This window comes from Odocoileus virginianus, chromosome 13, assembly GCF_023699985.2.
Source record: "Odocoileus virginianus isolate 20LAN1187 ecotype Illinois chromosome 13, Ovbor_1.2, whole genome shotgun sequence".
NCBI lineage: Eukaryota > Metazoa > Chordata > Mammalia > Artiodactyla > Cervidae > Odocoileus > Odocoileus virginianus.
Window position 1 is genome coordinate 14,762,779 of NC_069686.1, and position 20,469 is coordinate 14,783,247.

The window sequence follows — 20,469 nt, forward strand, 5'->3', positions numbered from 1 at the left end:
CATTCCACAACTTAGTGGCTTAAAACAACATTTATTTGTTTTGCTCATGAATTTACAATTTTGGCAGAGTTTGGTAGAAATATCTCATCTCTACTCAACATGGGTTGGAACTACCTGATTGGGGATGGAGGAACTACCTGATTGGGGATGGAGGAACTACCTGATTGGGGATGGAGGAACTACTACCAGGATGGCTTACTCACATGACTGACAAGTTGGTGCTGGCCGTTGGTTCCTCTCTGCATGGATCTCTTTAGTGGAGCCACTTGGACTTTCCTAATATGGTGGCTGGATTCTAAGAGCAAGCTGCCCAAGAGACAGAAAGTAGTTTTGAAAACCAGAACCTATATTCTCTTGGTCAAACAGCAGTAGTACAAATTCAAGGGAGGAGACATAGACATTCTCTTTCTTCCATTTTAATGGAGGCAACTCAAATAATTTTGGACTTTTATTTTAAAAATGCCACATATACCTTAATACAGGTAACAAAAGCATTTCTACCCCCATTCATTCTTCAGTGTTTATCTTAAATGTTTATCACCATTACCACGAAACCTTTCTTCAGCCCATCCCTGAGTTTAATATCATCCTTCCTGAACCCTCCATAGTACCTTATTAGTTCCTTTTTTTGTGGCACTTACCTTGAGTTAGTGTAATTTGTAATTTTGTGTTATCTTTGCTTGCCTCTTTTATAGGCAACTCTGAATCCCATTCTGAAGTGTCTTACTCATAGTGGTTGCTTAGTAAATGTGTTGTTAAAGGAAATACAAAGAAAGTTTTTTAAAAAGAACTCACAAATTTTGTTTGAATGTTACAAAAAATGTGACTAACCAGATGAGACCTTGACAAACTGCAAGGTGCAGGTTTTTAATGCTAAGAGATAAGAGAGAACTAGAAATAAATTATCAAGGTGATGAAGAAAAGTAAATGTTTAGATAAATTGAAAGTACATTTTGCTTTATAGTTCTTTAAAAAACAGAGCAACAAAAAATGAACTCAACTAAATTTTGGCATGTCATATATACTATTAGAAAATAATAGTATTTGAAAACGTTTGAAAAAGAAAGCTTTTTTGTATGGTCTCCTGAAATTAGGCTGAAATTCTCAATGTAGCAGGCAACAAATTGGACATGACTGAGCAACTAACACTTTCACTTTCACTATGTAAGTTAAATAAGCAGGGTGACAATATACAGTGTGATGTACTCCTTTCCCGAGTGCAGTTGTGCGGTAGTTTGAACATTCTTTGGCCTTGCCCTTCTTTGGACTTGGAATAAATACAGGTTGCACAAGCTATCGCACAATTCTGCTCATTTCACATGCTAGCAAGGTAATGCTCAAAATCCTTCAAGCTGGACTTCAACAGTACGTGAACTTAGAACTTTCAGATGTACCGGCTAGATTTAGAAAAGGTAGAAGAACCAGAGACCAAATTGCTAACATCCATTAGATCATAGAGAAAGCAAGGGAATTCCAGAAAAACATCTACTTCTGCCTCATTGACTATGCTAAAGCCTTTGTGTTGATAATAGCAAACTGGAAAATTCTGAAAGAGATGGGAATTCCAGACCACCTCACCTGCCTCCTGAGAAACTTGTTTGCAGGTCAAGAAGGAACTGGACGTGGAACAACAGACTGGTTCAAAATCAGGAAAGGAATACATCAAGGCTGTATATTGTCACCCTGCTTATTTAACTTACATACAGAGTGAAAGTGAAAGTGTTAGTTGGTCAGTCATGTCGACCTTTTGCAACCCCATGGACAGTAGCCCACTAGAGTCCTCTGCCCGTGGAATTCTCCAGGCAAGAATACTGGAGTGGGTTGCCATTTCTTTCTCCAGGGGACCTTCCCAACCCAGGGATCGTACCCAGGTCTCTTGCATTGCAGACAGATTCTGTACCAACTGAGCCGCTAGGGAAGCCCTGTATACAGAGTACATCATGTGAAACTGCCAGGTTGGATGAATCATGAGTTGGAGTCAAGGTTGTCGGGAGAAATATCAGCAACCTCAGATATGCAGATGATACCACCCTAATGGCAGAAAGCAAAGAGGAACTAAAGAGCCTTTTGATGAAGGTGAAAGAGGACAGTGAAAAAAGCTGGCTTAAAACTCAACATTCAGAAAACTAAGATCATGGCATCTGGTCCCATCACTTCATAACTAATAGATGGGGAAACAATGGAAATAGTGAGAGACTTTATTTTCTTGGGCTTCAAAATCACTGCAGGTGGTAATTGCAACCATGAAATTAAAAGACGCTTGCTCCTTGGAAGAAAAGCTATGTCAAACCTAGACAGTGTATTAAAAAGCAGAGACATCACTTTGCTGGCAAAGGTCCATATAATCAAAGCTGTTTTTTCCAGTAGTCATCTAGCAATGTGAGAGTTGGACCATAAAAAAGGCTGAGCGCTGAAGAATTGATGCTTTTGAATGCGATGTTGGAGAAGACTCTCTTGAGAGTCCCTTGGACTGCAGGGAGATAAAGCCAGTCAATCCTAAAGGAAGTCAACCCTGAGTATTCATTGGAAGGACTGATACTAAAGCTGAAGCTCCAATACTTGGGCCGCCTGATGAGAAGAGCTGACTCACTGGAAAGACCCTGATGCTGGGAATGATTGAAGGCAGGAGGAGAAGGGGACGACAGAGGATGAGGTGGTTGTATGGCATCACTGACTTAATGGACATGAGTTTGAGCAAACTCCAGGAGATGCTGAAGGATAGGGGAGCCTGGCGTGCTGCAGTCCATGGGATCACAAAGAGTTGGACATGACTTAGGGACTGAATAACAACAACAACAAAGGGATAATTATGAAAGATTTTGTATGCAACATTACCGAGCTTGGGACTTTATTTTATATGCAACATGGAAAGCCACTGGAGGCTTTGTGTTTTAGAAACAACAGCCTTTTTGTTTGATTTTGGGTTTTTTTGGTAAATGGATAATGGATTCCAGAAAGCCAGGCTGAACACATGGAGATGAATTAGGATACCAGCTAATATAGGTAAAAGATAAGGGCCTGCACTAGATAGATTATTGCAACAATGTTGGAAGAGATTTAAAAGACAATTCAGACTTAAGAGTAGATTGACAGGACTTGTTGGTGATTAGATTTTAAAAGTGTGGAGTGGAAGGAGGAGTAAAGGTTTTTGGCTTGGGCAACTGTTTAGATGTTAGTATTTTAAGCAGGATAAGGAACATAAGAGTTGAAGTCATAGATTTGTGTCAAAGATAATGAATTTGCTTTTGTATCTGTTGAGTGGGAGTTAAATCCAGGTGATATAATGTATAGATAGTTAATTATTTCAAGTGGAGCATAGAAAAAAGTTGAGTTTATAGATACAGATTAGGAGTCATTGGGAAGTATAAGTGATATTTATTGAAATTATGCGATCAAGTGGAGTTTTCTCTCCAGGGAGAGAAGATGAAGGGTAGATGGAGAAAGGGGGAAAAAAAATGATCAGAGTTAAAAGTAGAACTAAATTGGCATCTAGAAAGTTGAAGTATAAGTAGGGATGATACCCACTGCCATATTCTGCAAAGCGTCAAGTGGATAGAAGAGAAGTGAGTCCATTGAATCTGGCAGGATATATAACAGAGTGAGGGTATCTGTCATAAAACCTTGGATTTGAATCCTTCCTCCATCTCTTATTTTACTGTAAGACTTCTGGGAAGGTACTTGACTTCTGAGCTTTGGTTTCTTTTGAAAACAGGATAGGAGTTATCAGAAAAAGTTGGTCTGAGTACTGTATGAAATTAGTAAACACAAACAAAATGCCTCATATAGTTCCTAGCAAATAGTAGGGATTTGATAAAATGTATATATAATAACGAAAATCCCATGGACAGAGGAGCCTGGCAGACTGTAGTCAATGGGATCACAAGAGTTGGACACGACTTAGTGACTAAACCATTGCCACCATATGTAATAACAATAATGATGTTATAAGTTGGTAACCAAAGCAATATTACTTCGAGTGGTAGGTGATACTTTGGTTGCTAAGGAGGAGGACAAAAACCATATTGCATTAGGTTGAAGAATGAACTATTGGGAAAGTTTTTCTTCTTTCTTTTCTTTTTTCCCTTAAAGCTTTGCCTCTATGGGAAGAGAAAGGTTATGGAGTCATTTTTGTTAATAAAAGGCCATTGACCTATTGAGAAAACAAATCAGATAGAAAAGCAGGGCAGAAGCTGAATTTAAAGGAGCTTAGTATGAGTAGGATGAGAAGAAGATGATACAGTGAATGTAGACTTTAGATCATTTAGAAAGTAAAAGGAGGAGATATCAGATGCATGATCTTTATTATTTTATTTAAAGGAATCATATAAATTTAAATAAGAGAGACCTGAATTTATATAAATTCAAAAATAGAAACTCTCCTGAAAATATATCTCCATGTTCCACCTAACTGCATGTCATGATCACATTTATAAAGAACCAAATTCCCCTAAATTTAAGTGTCCACACCTGCATATGCTAATTGTTCATAGACTTAAAGACCTTTTTCTGTTCGTTGCTAAAATCCTAGTCATTGAAATTTCTTCATATGACGCTAGGAACTGAACACGATAGTTCAGAAAGCCTTTAACCAGTATTAGGGAAAATATGAGGATTGTCTTTGTAGTTCTGCCAACACTCTTTTAAAGAAATTTGAAACCCAGAGTGGATAAAAGACTTAGTTCACATAAGGAAGTGGTGGTATCAGCTAGGATGAAAATATAGGCCTCCTAACTATTGTATGATGTTTTTGCTACTACAGCTTAATACCAAAACAAAGACAAAACCTTCTACCTGTGTGTATAAGGAATCATTATTTAAGAATCTGATAAATTAAGAGATAATTATTGGTATTATAGAACATTCATCTCAAGAAGTATTTAATAGCAAGCTAGAGTAATAGATTTAAGTTTTATATAATGCATTTAAACAAGTTCACAAATAACTAGGAAAACATTTAATTTGCAAATTAATATCTATATTTTGTTTTAATAATTACTTTAAAACTTCTAGATTGCTTAGCTTTAGATTTATTGTATAAGTTGGAACCTTTAGATGTATACCACTTCTAATAGTTATTAGTTATTAACTACTTTTCTTGTGCTCTGGCTAAGCTCTTTGTGTTGATTATCTCATTTATTCTTTATAACAACTGTAAGAGGTAAGTATTCTCATTATGAGGAAACTGAACTGAGAGATGTCATCAACTTGGAAAAGCCTTCCTGCACATCTAATAAACAGGGTAGAGATAAAATTTAAATCCAGACAATTTGATTCCAGAATTTATGTTTTTAACAACTATTCTGTTTCATTACTTTAAACTTTGTTTTCTTCCTTTTGTTTATCATAAAATAGTTTTCAATCTCATTTTGATTCTATTTGATTCATTTTGAATTTAAAATTGGGCTTCCCAAGTGGTGCTAGTGGTAAAGAACCTGCCTGCTAGTGCAGGAAACATTAAGAGATGCTGGTTCAATTCCTGGTTCAGGAAGATCCCTTGGAGGAGGGCATGGCAACCCACTCCAATATTCTTGCCTGGAGAATCCCATGGACAGTGGGGCCTAGCAGGCTACAGTCCATAGGGTCTCAGAGAGTCGGACATAGCTGAAGCAAATGTCCTCATACTTAGTGTGATTTTTTATTGAATTATTGATTGGTCATTGATAAGGATATCCTCTAGTCAAGAGGTAACTTTATGGGATAGTCCTTGTACCTAACGAGATTTATGGAGAGTGCTTGGTAAATGTTGTTAGGGGATGGTATTTTACGTTAGATTGTGGGAAATGTTCAATATGTCCAATATGACTATTTTGTTGAATGCAAGAAACTTTTTGAGAGATTTAATAATACAAAGCATTTGTAAATGGCACATAGCTAAAAGTAGATAAATCTTAGCTATTTTTCATTGAGACTACCAGAATATTCTATAGTACTTTACCAACTATAGATTTGGTATTGTATTGCTAGCTGTTTTCAACCATAGTCATTGTAACTCTTTGTTACCTTATTTTCCTTTGTAAATACTGAAACTATGTTTTCTCCCTTTCCTGACTATTTTATATCAGTTTTCACTTTTGTCTGCCTAATTTTGGATTTAGAAATAATATGAAGCCAAATCTCTTTTATGGAATGCTGGATATGGTGTCCTTTTAGTTATAGACCTTACCTTTCAGTAGCATATGAGCAACGTTAAAAGTGTGCTTTAGTTAATTTTCACTGGGTAAACGCATACTCAGAGGAAGCAGTCTCAAGTCTTTGTTCAAGAAGTTAAAGACTTTTAAGATAGTATAATAAATGTTAAGCATTTATCTGGAAGAAAAATACCATTTTTGAGTTGAAAGTGAAGTGAAAGTCACATAGTCGTGTCCTACTCTTTGTGATGCCATGGACTGTATCTTGCCTAGCTCCTCTGTCCATGGAATTCTCCAGGCAAGGATACCCTTCTCCAGGGAATTTTCCCGACCCAGGGATGGATCCTGGGTCTCTTGCATTGCAGGCAGATTCTTTACCAACTGAGTCACTAGGGAAGCCCATTTTGGAATTATGTTTTACCTAAAAATCTAAAGATAAAGACCAATACAGTATGCTAACACATATATATGGAATTTAGAAAAGATGTTAACGATAACCCTATATGCAAAACAGAAAAAGAGACACAGATATACAGAACAGACTTTTGGACTCTGTGGGAGAAGGCGAGGGTGGGATGTTTCGAGAGAACAGCATTGAAACATGTATATTATCTAGGGTGAAACAGATCACCAGCCCAGGTTGGATGCATGAGACAAGTGCTCGGGCCTGGTGCACTGGGAAGACCCAGAGGGATCGGGTAGAGAGGGAGGTGGGAGGGGAGATTGGATTGGGGAATACATGTAAATCCATGGCTGATTCATGTCAATGTATGACAAAAACCACTACAATATTGTAAAGTAATTAGCCCCCAACTAGTAAAAGTAAATGGAAAAAAAAATGTTGATGCCTTGTATTTTAAATTAATTCCAGTAATCAGATCCTTATATGATTTCACTGATCTCAGTACCATTTGTAGAATTTAATGGCTTTCCTAATGTGTAACTATCTTTTAAGAAGTTCCTTGTGAATAAAAGATAATTAAGTGACCAGTTAATTTGCTAGAATTAATTAGGAAATAATTAGGTAAAATTCAAAATTTTCTATAAACTGTAAGGAAAATAGCCAAATATAAGGACATTTCCATTTATATAATGATGACATGCTTATAATTTATTATTGCAGGGGCTGGGTTAGAGACTAAATTAAGAACCAATGGAAAGTTTGTTGGTCCCGGTAATTACAGCTAAATGGTGATTTGAAAATACTTAATTGTATGAAAGCACTGTCATCTGAAATTTGTATTCAATAAATGTGAGCTGTCAACTTAAAGACATTATCTTATTTAATTCTCATAACAATTCTGAGTTAGGATATTATTATCCTAATTTTGCAAATAAATAAAGGCTTAACAAAGTTAACCCATCTGGGGTCATGGAGCTGTAGCTGGGATTCTAACCAAACCTTTTTGACCGCAGGACCCAGGTTCTTAATAGTTGACAAGGTTATAGTAAACTGAAATCTGGTGTTCAAGTTGTACTTTCGATTGCAATGAGCTTTTTATGAAAATCTTTAACTGTCAAATGAGTCCAAATCTAAAGTATTTTGCTTCTGAAACTGCATTTTTTTTTACCAATCATACCAATTAAAATTTATTAATAACTTCTTTAGTTTTAGCTTACCATTTCAGGATTTGTAATAATTTAAAGTGGTATGTAGAATTACAAAGTTAGAAGTGCATCTTTATTTGAGATCATACTGTCAACATTCAAGTAAGATATTGGTGAGAATGGGGAATGATAGAATTGAATTTTATGTTACTGAGTGCAGAGGGGGATCATGAAACTTTCTGTAAAGGAATAGATAGTAAATATAGTAAATGACTTTGAGAGCCATGTGGTCTCTTGTATTTACTCAAACTCTTCTAAAACAGCCATAGACAGTATGTAAAGAACTGTGTTATTGTGTTTCAGTGAAAAACTACAAAAAGAGGCGGCAGCCTGGATTTGACTCATTTACCAACTTCTTGTAATTTCTGCAACAAAAAGATAAAATTTGTTATTCTAATGTATTATTTGTGCAGAGTAAAAGTTTTCCTCTGTTGAATGTATTGACAAAAAAAATTTATCCCAAAAGATAGTAGAATAAAGGACAATAGGAATGGTACCTTTCTTCAGCATTTCTATGACTGCTTAGATTAATTACTTCATAAATTACATGACAATTCCAGATATACTTATTTGCTCATTTCTTAGCATTACCATTTTTTATCTTGAAAAAACAATTCTGCAGTTTTCACTGGTGTTTTCTCTGATTCTGATAAACTTTCTTTATCATAACTTGGGAGGGATTTATTATAAAAAGATATAATGCATAATTGGGTGATGATTCTATTTTATTTGAATTTATTTTGAAAAATAGTGTCAGTAGGTAGACTTAGATCAAGACTTATGTAAATATATACATGTAGTTGGAGTACTCTGTAGTCAGTTTTCAGTGTTACATTGTACAGATTTTTTATTTACAAGCAGTTTGATCTTGTAGATGATTTCTAGTGCTGCAAAGCTTTATTGAATGTAAGTCATTTGTGATATTGACTGATGGTGGTATGGTAAATGTTAAACCTAATATATACTTTTTATTCTTATTTTCAGAGATTCGTCAGCGAACTGCCGCTCAAAGAAACCTTTCTCCAACACCAGCAGGCTCCAGCCAGGGCCCTCCTCCACAAATTCCAGTTTCTCCTGGACCATCAAAGGACACTTCAGCCCCTGGTGGACCCCCAGAAAGAACTGTTACTCCAGCCTTATCATCAAATGTGTTACCAAGACGTTTTGGATCCCCTGCTACTTCAGTGCCTGGAATGGGTAAACAGAGCACTTAATGTTATTTACAGTTTATATTGTTTTCTCTGGTTACCAATAAAACAGGCCATTTTCAGACAGTATGGAAATGGCATTTCATTTGGAAATAGCAGAGCAGTTATCTGATTAAGCAGGAGTTCCATATTCAATTAGCCATAACTCTTTACAGCTGGCACCTTGTGATACTGAAACCTATTTCTTGAGCTCATTTAACTGTTATGGCTTCTTTGTTTAAATGGCAATAAAACTTTGTAGTATTCTGTAGTCAACAGTATAGCATATCTTTTTATATTCAGCTTTAGAATGGCTCCAGATTTATATAAAATGAGGATGGAAGAGAACATTTTGGGAATGTATTCATGCTTTTTGCTAAACCCTTCATATATATTTTTAAACTTGACAGATTAACATTTCAGGAAGAATATTCATGTGCTGTAGTGTGTAATACTACTAATGTTAATGTGAACTTGGTAGATTTTTCTTTTTTTAAGCCATAGAGCCTCAATATTTTCTGACAGATACTTTAACATAAAGTCCTATTGAATTAACATACTGCCTTTACTACTATTTCATCTCTTTGGATTCTCCTTTTTCAGTTTTGTAGAACTCTAGGGGAAGATCCCATTTTAGGAGTGTAGTAGATTATATTACCCTGGAACTTTCTTTTGGAGTGTGATTGGGACATAAAAGCCTTCTTCTTCAGCAGATCCATTATTGTATGTAGAGTCTCATGTCAAATTCTTAAATATGATAATAAATTATTTATTTTATTTTAGGATATTTAATTTTAGATTAATTTCATATTTCATGACTAATTACATATAATTTATGACTTTGAGCCTCATCAGAAGTTGATATCAGATATTCAGGGCATTTACATAGTCTTAATAAAATCAGTAAGCAATCTAAATGTTACTAATACAGTAGATTTTTTCCCCCTCCTTTTTCTTCAAAAACAGTGTAAGATTTTAGAAAACTAAAAAACTATTTATTTATAAATAATAAAGCTAACTACAAATGAAATGAATACAAATCATAACTTTTAATTGTTGGTTATTGAAAAATACTTTTAAACTTAACATATAATGATGTCACTCAAGGCAACTGTATATTTTGTGAAATTGAGTAAATTAAACTGGTTGAAAATTTTTCATCTTTCAGTTGTTACTGGTTGATTTGAGATACCCATGACTTGTAAAGTAAAGCTCTTAGTTGTTTAATGGAAGAACTATTTTGTGAGAATGCATTTTGTATATCTAACTATTTGTAAAGAAATTAGAGTTTATCAACTTATACAGAGTAATAAGAACTATATAATAGCACATGTAAGAACAAGGTTTCAGTAACCTACCATTTCATGATCATGTAAACATAATATATTTTACTAAAGTTTTTAATTAGTTTCTGTGTAAAAGACTTTGTATTTAAGTTGTACATTGCCAAAAATGTGAGTGAGCTAAGTGATTTCTTATAGAGAAGATTAATAATTCATTTTTCCATTATGCCGTATTTGTGAAAGAGAATCAATTTAATGTGTATTACCACAGGGCTCCCATATGTTTGAAAATTATTAACCAGCAGGTACTTGATAATTTGCCAAGCTGTGTAAAAATGACCAATATTCCTACAATGATTGCTCTTGATGTTTGTATTAATTACTGTTACCCATAACAGCATGAATACAAAGATGTGTTATTTTAAAAGTTATTAATACACAAGGGAGTTAAAATGTTTTTATGAAATCTGTTGTTTTATTTATCCAGATTCCTTTATGGACATTTTCATTTTAAGCATGTAGAAGTAAAATACTCCAGCAAAAGTTAAGCTGGCTTAAATGCTTTCAAAATTTAATTTGGCATGGTTGTTTAAGTTGAAAATTTCATAACGAGGAATGACATTTAATGTCTGCATTCAAGTTTATTTTTTGATGCTAATGATTGAATGTTAAGTATGACTCTACTTAACATTAGCCAAAGAAATGCCAATAGCCAATGAAATGTGAAAAATGCACTTGATTCCTCATACTGAAAACTTATTTTAGAACCTAATTTCGTTTACTAGCTATAATTCTATATCATTTTCCCATTTTTAAGATGGTAACAGCCTTAAGATTTGTGACTATTTACAAAACAAATCTCTTATCTTTTAGAATATTAATATCATATTGCTGCCTTAAAGCCATTTTTTAATGTTTTAAAGGTTTTGTCACATTTTGAAGACCTTTAATCTATGTATTGCAGGGCTTGTATTAACAAGACCTCATTTTGTCTGAAAGTCTTCTACAAGGTCTCCATGTAAACGTCCCTTGCTGCCTGTCTTCCTCTTATCTGGCCTTGTTTTACGAAGGCCAGCGTCACATCTCGTTTATTTTATTCTCTTGCTTTCTTCCCAGTGCCTTCTGTGTGGTCTCCCATTTTAGAATATCTCCTGCAAACAGGCCTCTTTCAGTTTTCAGAGATTGTGGAGTTACAGTTCATAATTTTGAAGGTGTAACTGTATTTTTGTTACTGTTTTTATATGATGTCATCATTAACTAAATTCCAAGTTGTTCTTCTACTCCTGACTCTCCATTCATCATCTCTGATACTGGCTAATTTATTATAGGAATACAGTGTATCTCTCCATTTATTTAGATCTTCTCTAGTTTCTCTTAGCAATGTTTTGCAGTGTTCATAGCTTTTTTACCTTTTTTGATTAAATGTACATCTTATTATTTCATGTTTTTATCCTAGTTTAAATACTTTATTACCTGTTTCCATTGTTCATTGGTAACATACATAGAAATTGATTTTTGTATAGTGATCTTACATCCTGTAATATTGCTAAAGTCACTGGTTCTTATAACTTTTATATATATTCCATAATATGTCCTAAACAGGTTGTCAGATTGTTGGTGACTAAATACAATTCTACTTCTTCCTTTTAAATCTAGATTCCTTTCATTTCTTTTTCTTGTCTTATTACACTAGCTAGAATTTTCAGTGCAATGTTAAATAGAAGTGGTGAGAGCAACATCATTGCCTTATTGCTGATCTTAGGAGAAAAGCATTTACATTTTTACCATTCAACTCAGTGTAAACTATAGGGTTTTTTTTTTTTTTCTTCTTCTTCTTTAAATAGATAGCCTCTATCAGATTGAGAAGAAGTACTCTTCCATTCCTAGTTAGCTGAAGGTTTTTATCAGTAACAGATGATGGATTTTTTCAAATCCTTTTTTTACATCTATTGAGATGCTCTTATAGGGTTTTAGTTTAGTTTTTTTTTTTTAATATCACTATTTCATATGGTGAAATACATTAATTGATTTTTTTTTTTAACATTGACTTTTTTTAGACATTAAACCACCATGCTTTTGTGAGGTAAATTTGACTTGGTCATGGTGTTTTATTTTTTATATATATTATTGGGTTCAGTTTGTTAAAATTTTGTTAGAAATGTGTACATCAATTTTCCTTAGAGATACTAGTCTGTTTTGTTTTTGCTTTTTGGTTTTTTTCTTGTAATTTTGTTTTGTCTGTTTTCTTTGTTTATTTGTTTTTTTGTAAGTTTTTCGGTCTGATTTTGGTATAAGAGTATTGCTGGCCTCAGTATGAGAAAGAAGTTTCTTGTCTTTAGTTTTATGGACAAGTTTGTATAGAATTGGTATTATTTCTTAGTAATAAATTTAAATGTTACAGGTTGAAGTGGCTAGGCCTGGTGTTTTCTTTGTGGAAGGTTTTTTCTTTTTTAAAAAAACATTCAACTTGTTTTAAAAAAGAAAACTACAGACTAATATCCCTATAAATATAGATGCAAAAATTCTTAACAAAATTTTAGCAAGTTGAAGTTTCTGTTTCTTGTTGAGGAAGTTGTGGTAGTTTGGTAGTCTTTTGAGGAATTTGTTTCTCCTAACTTACAGAATTTATTGGCATAAAGTTATTCATAATATACCCTCATTATTCTTTTAATATCTTTACTATCTGGATTTATGTCATTCCTCTCATTGTTAATATTTTGTATCTTTCCTTTTTATCCTGATTAGTCTGACTAGAGCTTTATCAGTTTTGTCTTTATCAGTTTGGTCTTCTCAAAGAACTAGCTTTTCTCTATTATTACAGTATATTTTTATTAATTTCCATTCTGATCTTTATTATTTCATTTATTCTGTTTACTTTGGGTTTCATTTGCTCTTTCCTTTTAGGTTCTTAATGTAGAAACTGAATTTATGGATTTTAGATCTATCTTCTTTTGTAGGTGTTTAGCAGTATAGGTGTTTAGTGTTATAAACTTTCCTCTAAGTATTGTTTTAGTTGCATATCATAAATTTGATTTGCCTTTTTGTTCTTTCAGTTAAAAATACTTTCTAATTTATTTTTCTTTAAAGCTTGGATTATTTAGTTATATATTATTGAGTCTTCAAATATTTGGATATTTTCCTGATGTCTTTTTGTTGCTGATTTCTAGTTTAATTCTGTTGTGGTCAGAAAACATACTTTGTAATATTGAATCTTCGTGAATGTATTGAGATTTGTTTTATGTTTCATACTATCATTTATCTTGGTATATGCTTTATGTTCACTTGGAAAGAATATATGTTTTGTTCCTGTTGGGTAGAATGGCTGTAAATGTTGATTGCATCAAGTTGGTTAAGTAGATAGTATTATGTATCATTAATGATTTTTTGCTGTTTATTCTGTTAGTGCTTGAGAGAATGCTGTTGATATCTCCAGCTATAATTGTGTACTTATTTCTTTTTGTATTACTTCTGGTTTTTGCATAATGTGTTTTGAAAACTCTATTATAATGCACATACATCATAGGTTTAGGATTATTATGTCCTCTTGATGAATTGGCTTCTTGTCATTATGAAATTACATTTTTATCCCTGTTTATATTCTTTGCTCCAGAATCTACTTTGATTGCTATTAATACAGGTGCTCTTGGTTTCTTTTGATTAGTGTCAGCATATTTATGTAGTTTTTCCTATCATTTGCGTTTAGTCTGTCTGTTTTTTTATATTTAAAATGGATCTTTTGTAAGCAGCATCTGTTGGGTCTTGCTTTTTTATCCATTCTGACAATCTTTGCCTTATAGTGAGGATGCTCAGGCCACTTATATTTAATGTAATGATTGGCATGTTTAGGTTTGAGTTTAAATCTTTTATGGTGCTAGCTTTCTATTTGTTCCATCTGTTCTGCTACCTTTCTTGTTTTCTGCCTCTTGTGGGTTGAGTATCTTTTGTGATTGCTTTTAATAATTTTTTTGTTGTTGCCTTATTAGCTATAGTGCTTTTTTGTTTTAGTGGGTACTTTAGAGTTTGCAGTATGTATCATTAATTTATCATAGCTCATGTCAAATGGTACGACACCAGTTCTCATACAGATTAAGAATCAAATTACAGTATTCTTAATGTTTCTCTCCCCTTGGCCTTTGTGGTATTGTTGTCATACATTTTACTTATACATGTGTTATAAACCCCACAAGGAATTACAGATATCCTCCACATTTTGAAAGTTCACTTTACACCACTTTGCTTTTATGAAAGACCTACATTAGTGCCTGTTTCCACTAATTGAAAGAATAGGAAGAAGGTTTTCGCTTTTACAAAAAAAGACGAAAAGCGAAAATAGCGTTCAGCATTTGTTTTGCAGCGAGCCGTTGTAGAGGCAGCGTGCATCCTGAGCAGCAAGAGTGGCACCACCAAGCTCCTTCCCTGGGAACTACACTCAGCATCTCATCATCAAGCCGCCATAGCTTTGAACTTTGTCTGTGAGCATCTGTGCTTTGTCTCAATTTATTTTGTGCATCCGTTAGCAAGATGTGTCCTAAGGTAATTGCTTCTACACTTTATGCCATTTTGGCTTAACGAAAGCTTTCATGGGAACTTATGGATAGCAAGGGAAACCTGTATTACTTTTTCTTTAAGCCATCAATTGTTTTTTAAAGCAATATAAATAATGTTTTATATATTTACCCACATGGTAACCATTTCAAGTACTCTTTCTTTTGTGTGATCCAGCTTTCTGTCTGGTGTCAGTTTCCTTCTGCGTGAAGGATTTCTTTTAACATTTCTTATAGTACAGTTCTGTTAGTTATGAATTCTTTCAGTTTTGTATGTCTGAAAAAAGTCTTCATTTTGCCTTCATTTTTAAAAGATGTCTTCACTAATACAGATAGTTTCACTAATTTGATAGTTTTTCTTTCAGAACTTTAAAGATACTGTTTCATTGTCTTCTGGCTTGCTTATTTTCTGATGAGTAATCTGTCATTCTTATCTTTGTTTCTCTTTACTAATGTATCTTTTTCTCACTGCTTTTAAGATTTTCTGTCACTGGTTTTAAGAAGGTTGATTATGCTGTATCTTGGTGCGAAATTGTTTCTTGTACTTAGGGTTTGTTGATATTCTTGGGTCTGTATGTTTACGGTTTTCATCAGGTTTTGAAAATTTTTGTGCATTATTTCTTTGAGTCAATTTTTCTTCCTCTCTTCTTCTGAACTCCAATTATGTGTATACTAGATGCTTGAGGTTGTTACACAGCTCACTGAAGATTTGTTCATTTAAAAATCTTTTTAGTCTTTGTGTTTCATTTTGCATGGCTTCTATTGCTGTCTTCAGATTTACTAATTTTTTTGTAATATTAAAACTGCTGTTCATTTCATCTGTGAATTTTTAAATCTAAGACATTGTAGGTTTCATCTGTAGAGGTTCAGTTTAGATCTTTTATACTTTTTTTCATGTCTCTGCTTAACATATTAGTTTTCACCTAGATTCTCAAGCATATGGAATATAGTCATAAGTGTTTTTAATATGTTTGTCTCTTAATGCTATCATCTCCATCATTTCTGGGTCACTTTTGATTGATTCTTCTCATTATGGGTTTTATTTTCTTGCCAATTTGCATGACTAATACTTTTTTATCTGATGTCAGACATTGTAAATTTTGCCGTATTGGGTACAGGATATTTTTAAATTACTGTACAGGGCCTCTCTGAATATTTACCCAGTGACATGTGAGTTATGAAGTTTTCCATCCTGGCTGGTGGGAACATGTGATATTTTTGGCCCCATGTGAGCACTGGTACCTTTAGTATTTTGGGGGCAGTTCTTTCTCTGTCCTCAGGTGGTTTTTCTCATTTGCATCCTGGGCATATCTTTGGTGTTCTGGCTTTCTGCATTCCGTCCTCTCTGGTACTGTTCCCGGTGAACTCAGCCTGCCTTGTCCTCCCCAGCGTTCCAGCTTTCTCTCTTCAACTCAGGGAGAATAATGAACTTCACCTGGATTTACTCTGCCTGAGTTGCTATCTGGAAAACTCTCCAGGCAATAAGTTGGGGCAGTGGTAGGGCTCATCTTATTTGCTTTATGTGTCTCAGGGATCTTTATCCTACATTACTTGATATCCAATGTCTCTAAAACCATTGCATAATATATTTTACATGGTATTTTAGTTGTTCTAAGTGGGAGATTAAATCTGACTCTGATTAATGTATTATGGTACAAAGTGTAAGTCTCCTAGTTTATTATTACATAAACTTTTAAGAGTCTGAGCATTTAAAAAATTAATTTGTACAGAACTCAACATAGTTTTATTTCTTAATAGATTATGTTGCTGGTTCTAATATAGCACATATATAAATATAGTTTCGTAGTATAGTATTTTTAATGAAAATTTGAATACAGAGATGATAATATCATTTTTGTTTTGTTAAAATCATTTAAATGAGCATAGGTAGTTCTTGGCAACTGAATTGAAGTTTAAATGTATTTTACACATATAAATTTTGTGTATATTTATTTACTAGGTCTTCATCCTCCTGGTCCACCTTTAGCAAGACCCATTCTGCCTCGAGAACGAGGTGCTCTGGATAGAATTGTTGAATATTTAGTTGGTGATGGTCCACAGAACAGGTAATGTTTACTAGGGTGTAGCTAAATGAAAATGAAGAAAGTTTATTGGTCAGAGTGGGGGTGTGTGTGTGTGTACGCACATGTGCACATGCACTAAATGTTCTGTGATTTTGTGGTTCTTGTCTCCTGACTTTAGAACATAATGGAGTATTTTATGGCCCTGCAAAAGAGTACATACTCAGTTATTTTTCAGTAGTAGATTAGGTAAAGTATTTGGATAAAATATTTTAAAACGTATTATATATAACAAAACAATATTGTAACTGCTATGTTATAACCCTGCTATAACATTATTTTTAGAGAATTTGAATCATTTTGTTGCATCTTTTGAAGTTGAAGAGTTTGTAAATAGTGAAAAGTTGGTAGGTTATAAGAAATGGAGTTTTATAGATGTGAGTACTGGACTTAATGATGCTGGTAATTTTAATAACAGTGAGGACAGTTTCATGTATTTGACACTTACAGTTCCAGAATGCTTCTCCAGTTATTTTAATTGATCCTTATAATAACTCTGGGATTATAAGTATGATATGAGCAGAGCAATCATCATAGTATAGATTTTTAAATAATTCTTAAGGTATTTTAAGAATAGATATTTGACAAGGTTATTGGTTAATATTATTCTTTTTTTTTCATTTATTTTTATTAGTTGGAGGCTAATTACTTTACAATATTGTAGTGGTTTTTGCCATACATTGACATGAATCAGCCATGGATTTACATGTGTTCCCCATCCTGATCCCCGCTCCCACCTCCCTCCCCATCCCATCCCTCTGGGTCTTAATAAAGAGACTAGAATTTAATGTTAATGTGAAAAATTATATGTTCTTCAAACAGATAGAATGTTGTTTGTTAGGGCCAGGTATTTATTAAGTACTTACTTGGAGAACAGAAAGGGTATATAAATAGAAAATGTGGAAGATGTTTAAGTGTAACTGGGATAGCTAAGAAATCATGATACACAGAAATTAACCTTTGGACTGGACTAAACAAAATTAAATTAATTTCTTTACTACAAGACTTCACAGAGGTTTTAATAATACTCATTTGTGAATCTCTAAGAGGCTTCATCTTTTCTACTCTTTATCTGATCACAGATTTGGGGTCTGTCATCCCCAGGAATATATGTTAGGAAACATTAAAATTTAAGTGTTCTGTTATCAAATACATTTCTGCTTACTTAGTAAGAAAATTCTATTTGTTTCTTAGTTTATTTTTAATTTGATATATAATATTTTAAAGTAATTGAAATTTTGACTGTTATCATAAAGAGTGTTGTTTATTGTTTACAAAGTAATATCTGTTATGGCACATCTAGCTACATTAAATGCTATGTAATCTAACTGTGTACTTTAGCTGTGATGGCTAAAGTAGCTTCTCCTGCTTGTTTTGTCTCATTTGTAACTGATCTGTTCATTTTTCCTTTTGCTGTAGGTATGCCCTTATATGTCAGCAGTGTTTTTCTCACAATGGCATGGCTTTGAAAGAAGAATTTGAGTACATTGGTAAGAATTTTTGGCAGTTAGATTTTAAATATTTTACTCTTAAATATTTCATTCTGTGCCAATTCCCATGTAATGCCATTTTGTTTTAGATATCGCTCTGTATGTGGTGTTCAGGCATATTATAGAACACAGAGCAAAGTAGAAAAGACAGCTCAGGTTTTTTCTTCATACAGTGTACAACTTCTAGGCTAGCTATTCTTAAACTTTCACTGTGCATCAGAATTAACCTGGAGAGCTTTTAAACATTGTGATGCCCAGATTCCACCTAACAAATAATCTGTTTTAGTTGATCTGAGGTGGGGCCCAGGCATCAGCGTTTTTTTAAAGCTCTTCAGAATATTTTCATGTGCAGCTACTGTTTAAAAATATTGAACTAAATTAATCATCTTCTCAAATATAACATGCAACATTTTGGGGGGCAGATGAGTAAAGTTCTGGCTTTTAAGATACCTAGTGGTGACTAGAAATGTAATCTCTGTAATACATTTAGATCATTATTATTGTTTTACTATTAGTTAACCTGCTATGTAACTTATTATCTTTGCTGCTTTAAATTGATATTATAATTCTAATAATAATTTAAAAATATGTTTTAAAATAAACTTTGGTTAGAACACCTGCCATAATATTATTAAAACTATGTGTAATTTCACAAGGAATAAATGGCTTTAGAAAGGTTCTTTGTAAAAATAACCTTGAGGGTTACTTGATTAGTCCTTAAAGTTTCTTTGGTTAATGGTATTTTTCTTTTTAATTCTCTGCAGCTTTTCGTTGTGCCTACTGTTTTTTCTTGAATCCTGCAAGAAAAACCAGACCCCAGGCTCCAAGACTTCCAGAATTTAGTTTTGAAAAGAGGCAGGCATTGGAAGGCTCAAGTACAGTTGGCACCTTGCCCTCAGGAAGCGTAATTTCATCAGAGAACCAGATCAATGAAGGTGTGAATATGTTAATTAAAAAGTTTTGTCTCTTGATAATGTTTGCTTTCAACAATAAAAGCATAATTGTTTTAGACAAAAATGGATCAGATTTTGCAGCATGCATATATCACATATTGCTCTGATATTATGGGCTCCTACGCAATTGGTTTGATGTGTTTGAGTTTTAAAATATATATTGTGTTAAGCAGGATCTAGAAATAGTTTGGTAAATATTATTTATGGAGTTATCTTTTTAATTAACTGTTGGGAGATTTAACTAGTAATACTTTCATGGAATTGTTTTTCAGTTTATGTAAATGAAGCAGATTTAAGACAATTATGAAGCCACTACTCATAAGGGTCAATTTCTTATAATAATTGTAGTTAACACTGATAAATACAGGTTTGTGCCTTACCATTTCTATGACTAGAAGTTACTCGAAAACAGTAAACTCTGAAGTTGAAAAGTCAGCCTTATATTCTTTGGATGACTATATTAACAGGATTGGTGTTCCTTTGAAATAGACAATTTATTGAGGTCCACAGGATTTAATATTGCTGATGAATGCCTTTGTTGTAAAGCAACCTTATTTTAAAGAAATGGAAGTTGTCAGGATTCATTGAGTTTTAGAACTTATCTTTCAGTTCTGTTTTAGGAATTCCTGAGGAAGTTTCATGAAAAAATGGAAAAGATGAGATGGAAGATCTGACTATTAATTGCCAACTATTTCTTGTTATTAATATTGGGTGAGGAACTATTTGTTAAGCAGCTCTGAATTATGAAGATTGCTAAAGTTATGACACAGTCCCTGATGTTTTGGTGCTTCACCCGTACAGAAAAAAAAAAAAATCCATATGGGAAATATAGTTTAAGGTAGCAGTCAGTATTCATTCTTTTAACTTCTAGAAGTTATCATTTACATATATTTGATTTCTTTATAAAATCACTGAATAGTAAAAAAAGTGCTTTAACAGAATAATATACAAGGCAGTGAATTTTCACACATCGATGTTTAGTATGAGAATTTGACTATATTTGTTTTTTTAAACTTTGAAGAATGAACCTAAAATACGTGTGTTGACTTGGGCTTGGCTTCTGGCTTACTAACAAATATCAAAATGAATTTGAATACAGATAGCCATGACAAGAGGCCTGTGTACTTCAACGCTGAATCATTATATTTGTCTTCTCCATGTCTGCAACATCAACTCCAAACACAATGTCAGACTT

General features: G+C 33.4%; 1 protein-coding gene across 9 annotated transcripts in view; it reads left to right on the forward strand.

Annotated features, from left to right (window-relative positions):
- LNPK (lunapark, ER junction formation factor) overlaps positions 1-20,469 on the forward strand; it is a 96,986-nt gene that overhangs the window by 60,889 nt on the left and 15,628 nt on the right. For 7 of the 9 annotated variants that reach the window (XR_011490939.1, XR_011490938.1, XM_020901780.2 and 4 more), the window contains 4 exons: positions 8,721-8,933; positions 16,711-16,816; positions 18,251-18,321; positions 19,086-19,256. Coding sequence is in view for 7 of the 9 variants with exons in the window: in XM_020901780.2 (XP_020757439.2) it covers positions 8,721-8,933; positions 16,711-16,816; positions 18,251-18,321; positions 19,086-19,256 (561 nt within the window). In the remaining 2 variants the exon portion in view is untranslated. Of the gene's footprint in view, positions 1-8,720; positions 8,934-16,710; positions 16,817-18,250; positions 18,322-19,085; positions 19,257-19,883; positions 19,930-20,469 lie in introns of those variants that run through there. The other 2 variants (XM_070475994.1, XM_070475993.1) reach the window with 2 other exon arrangements.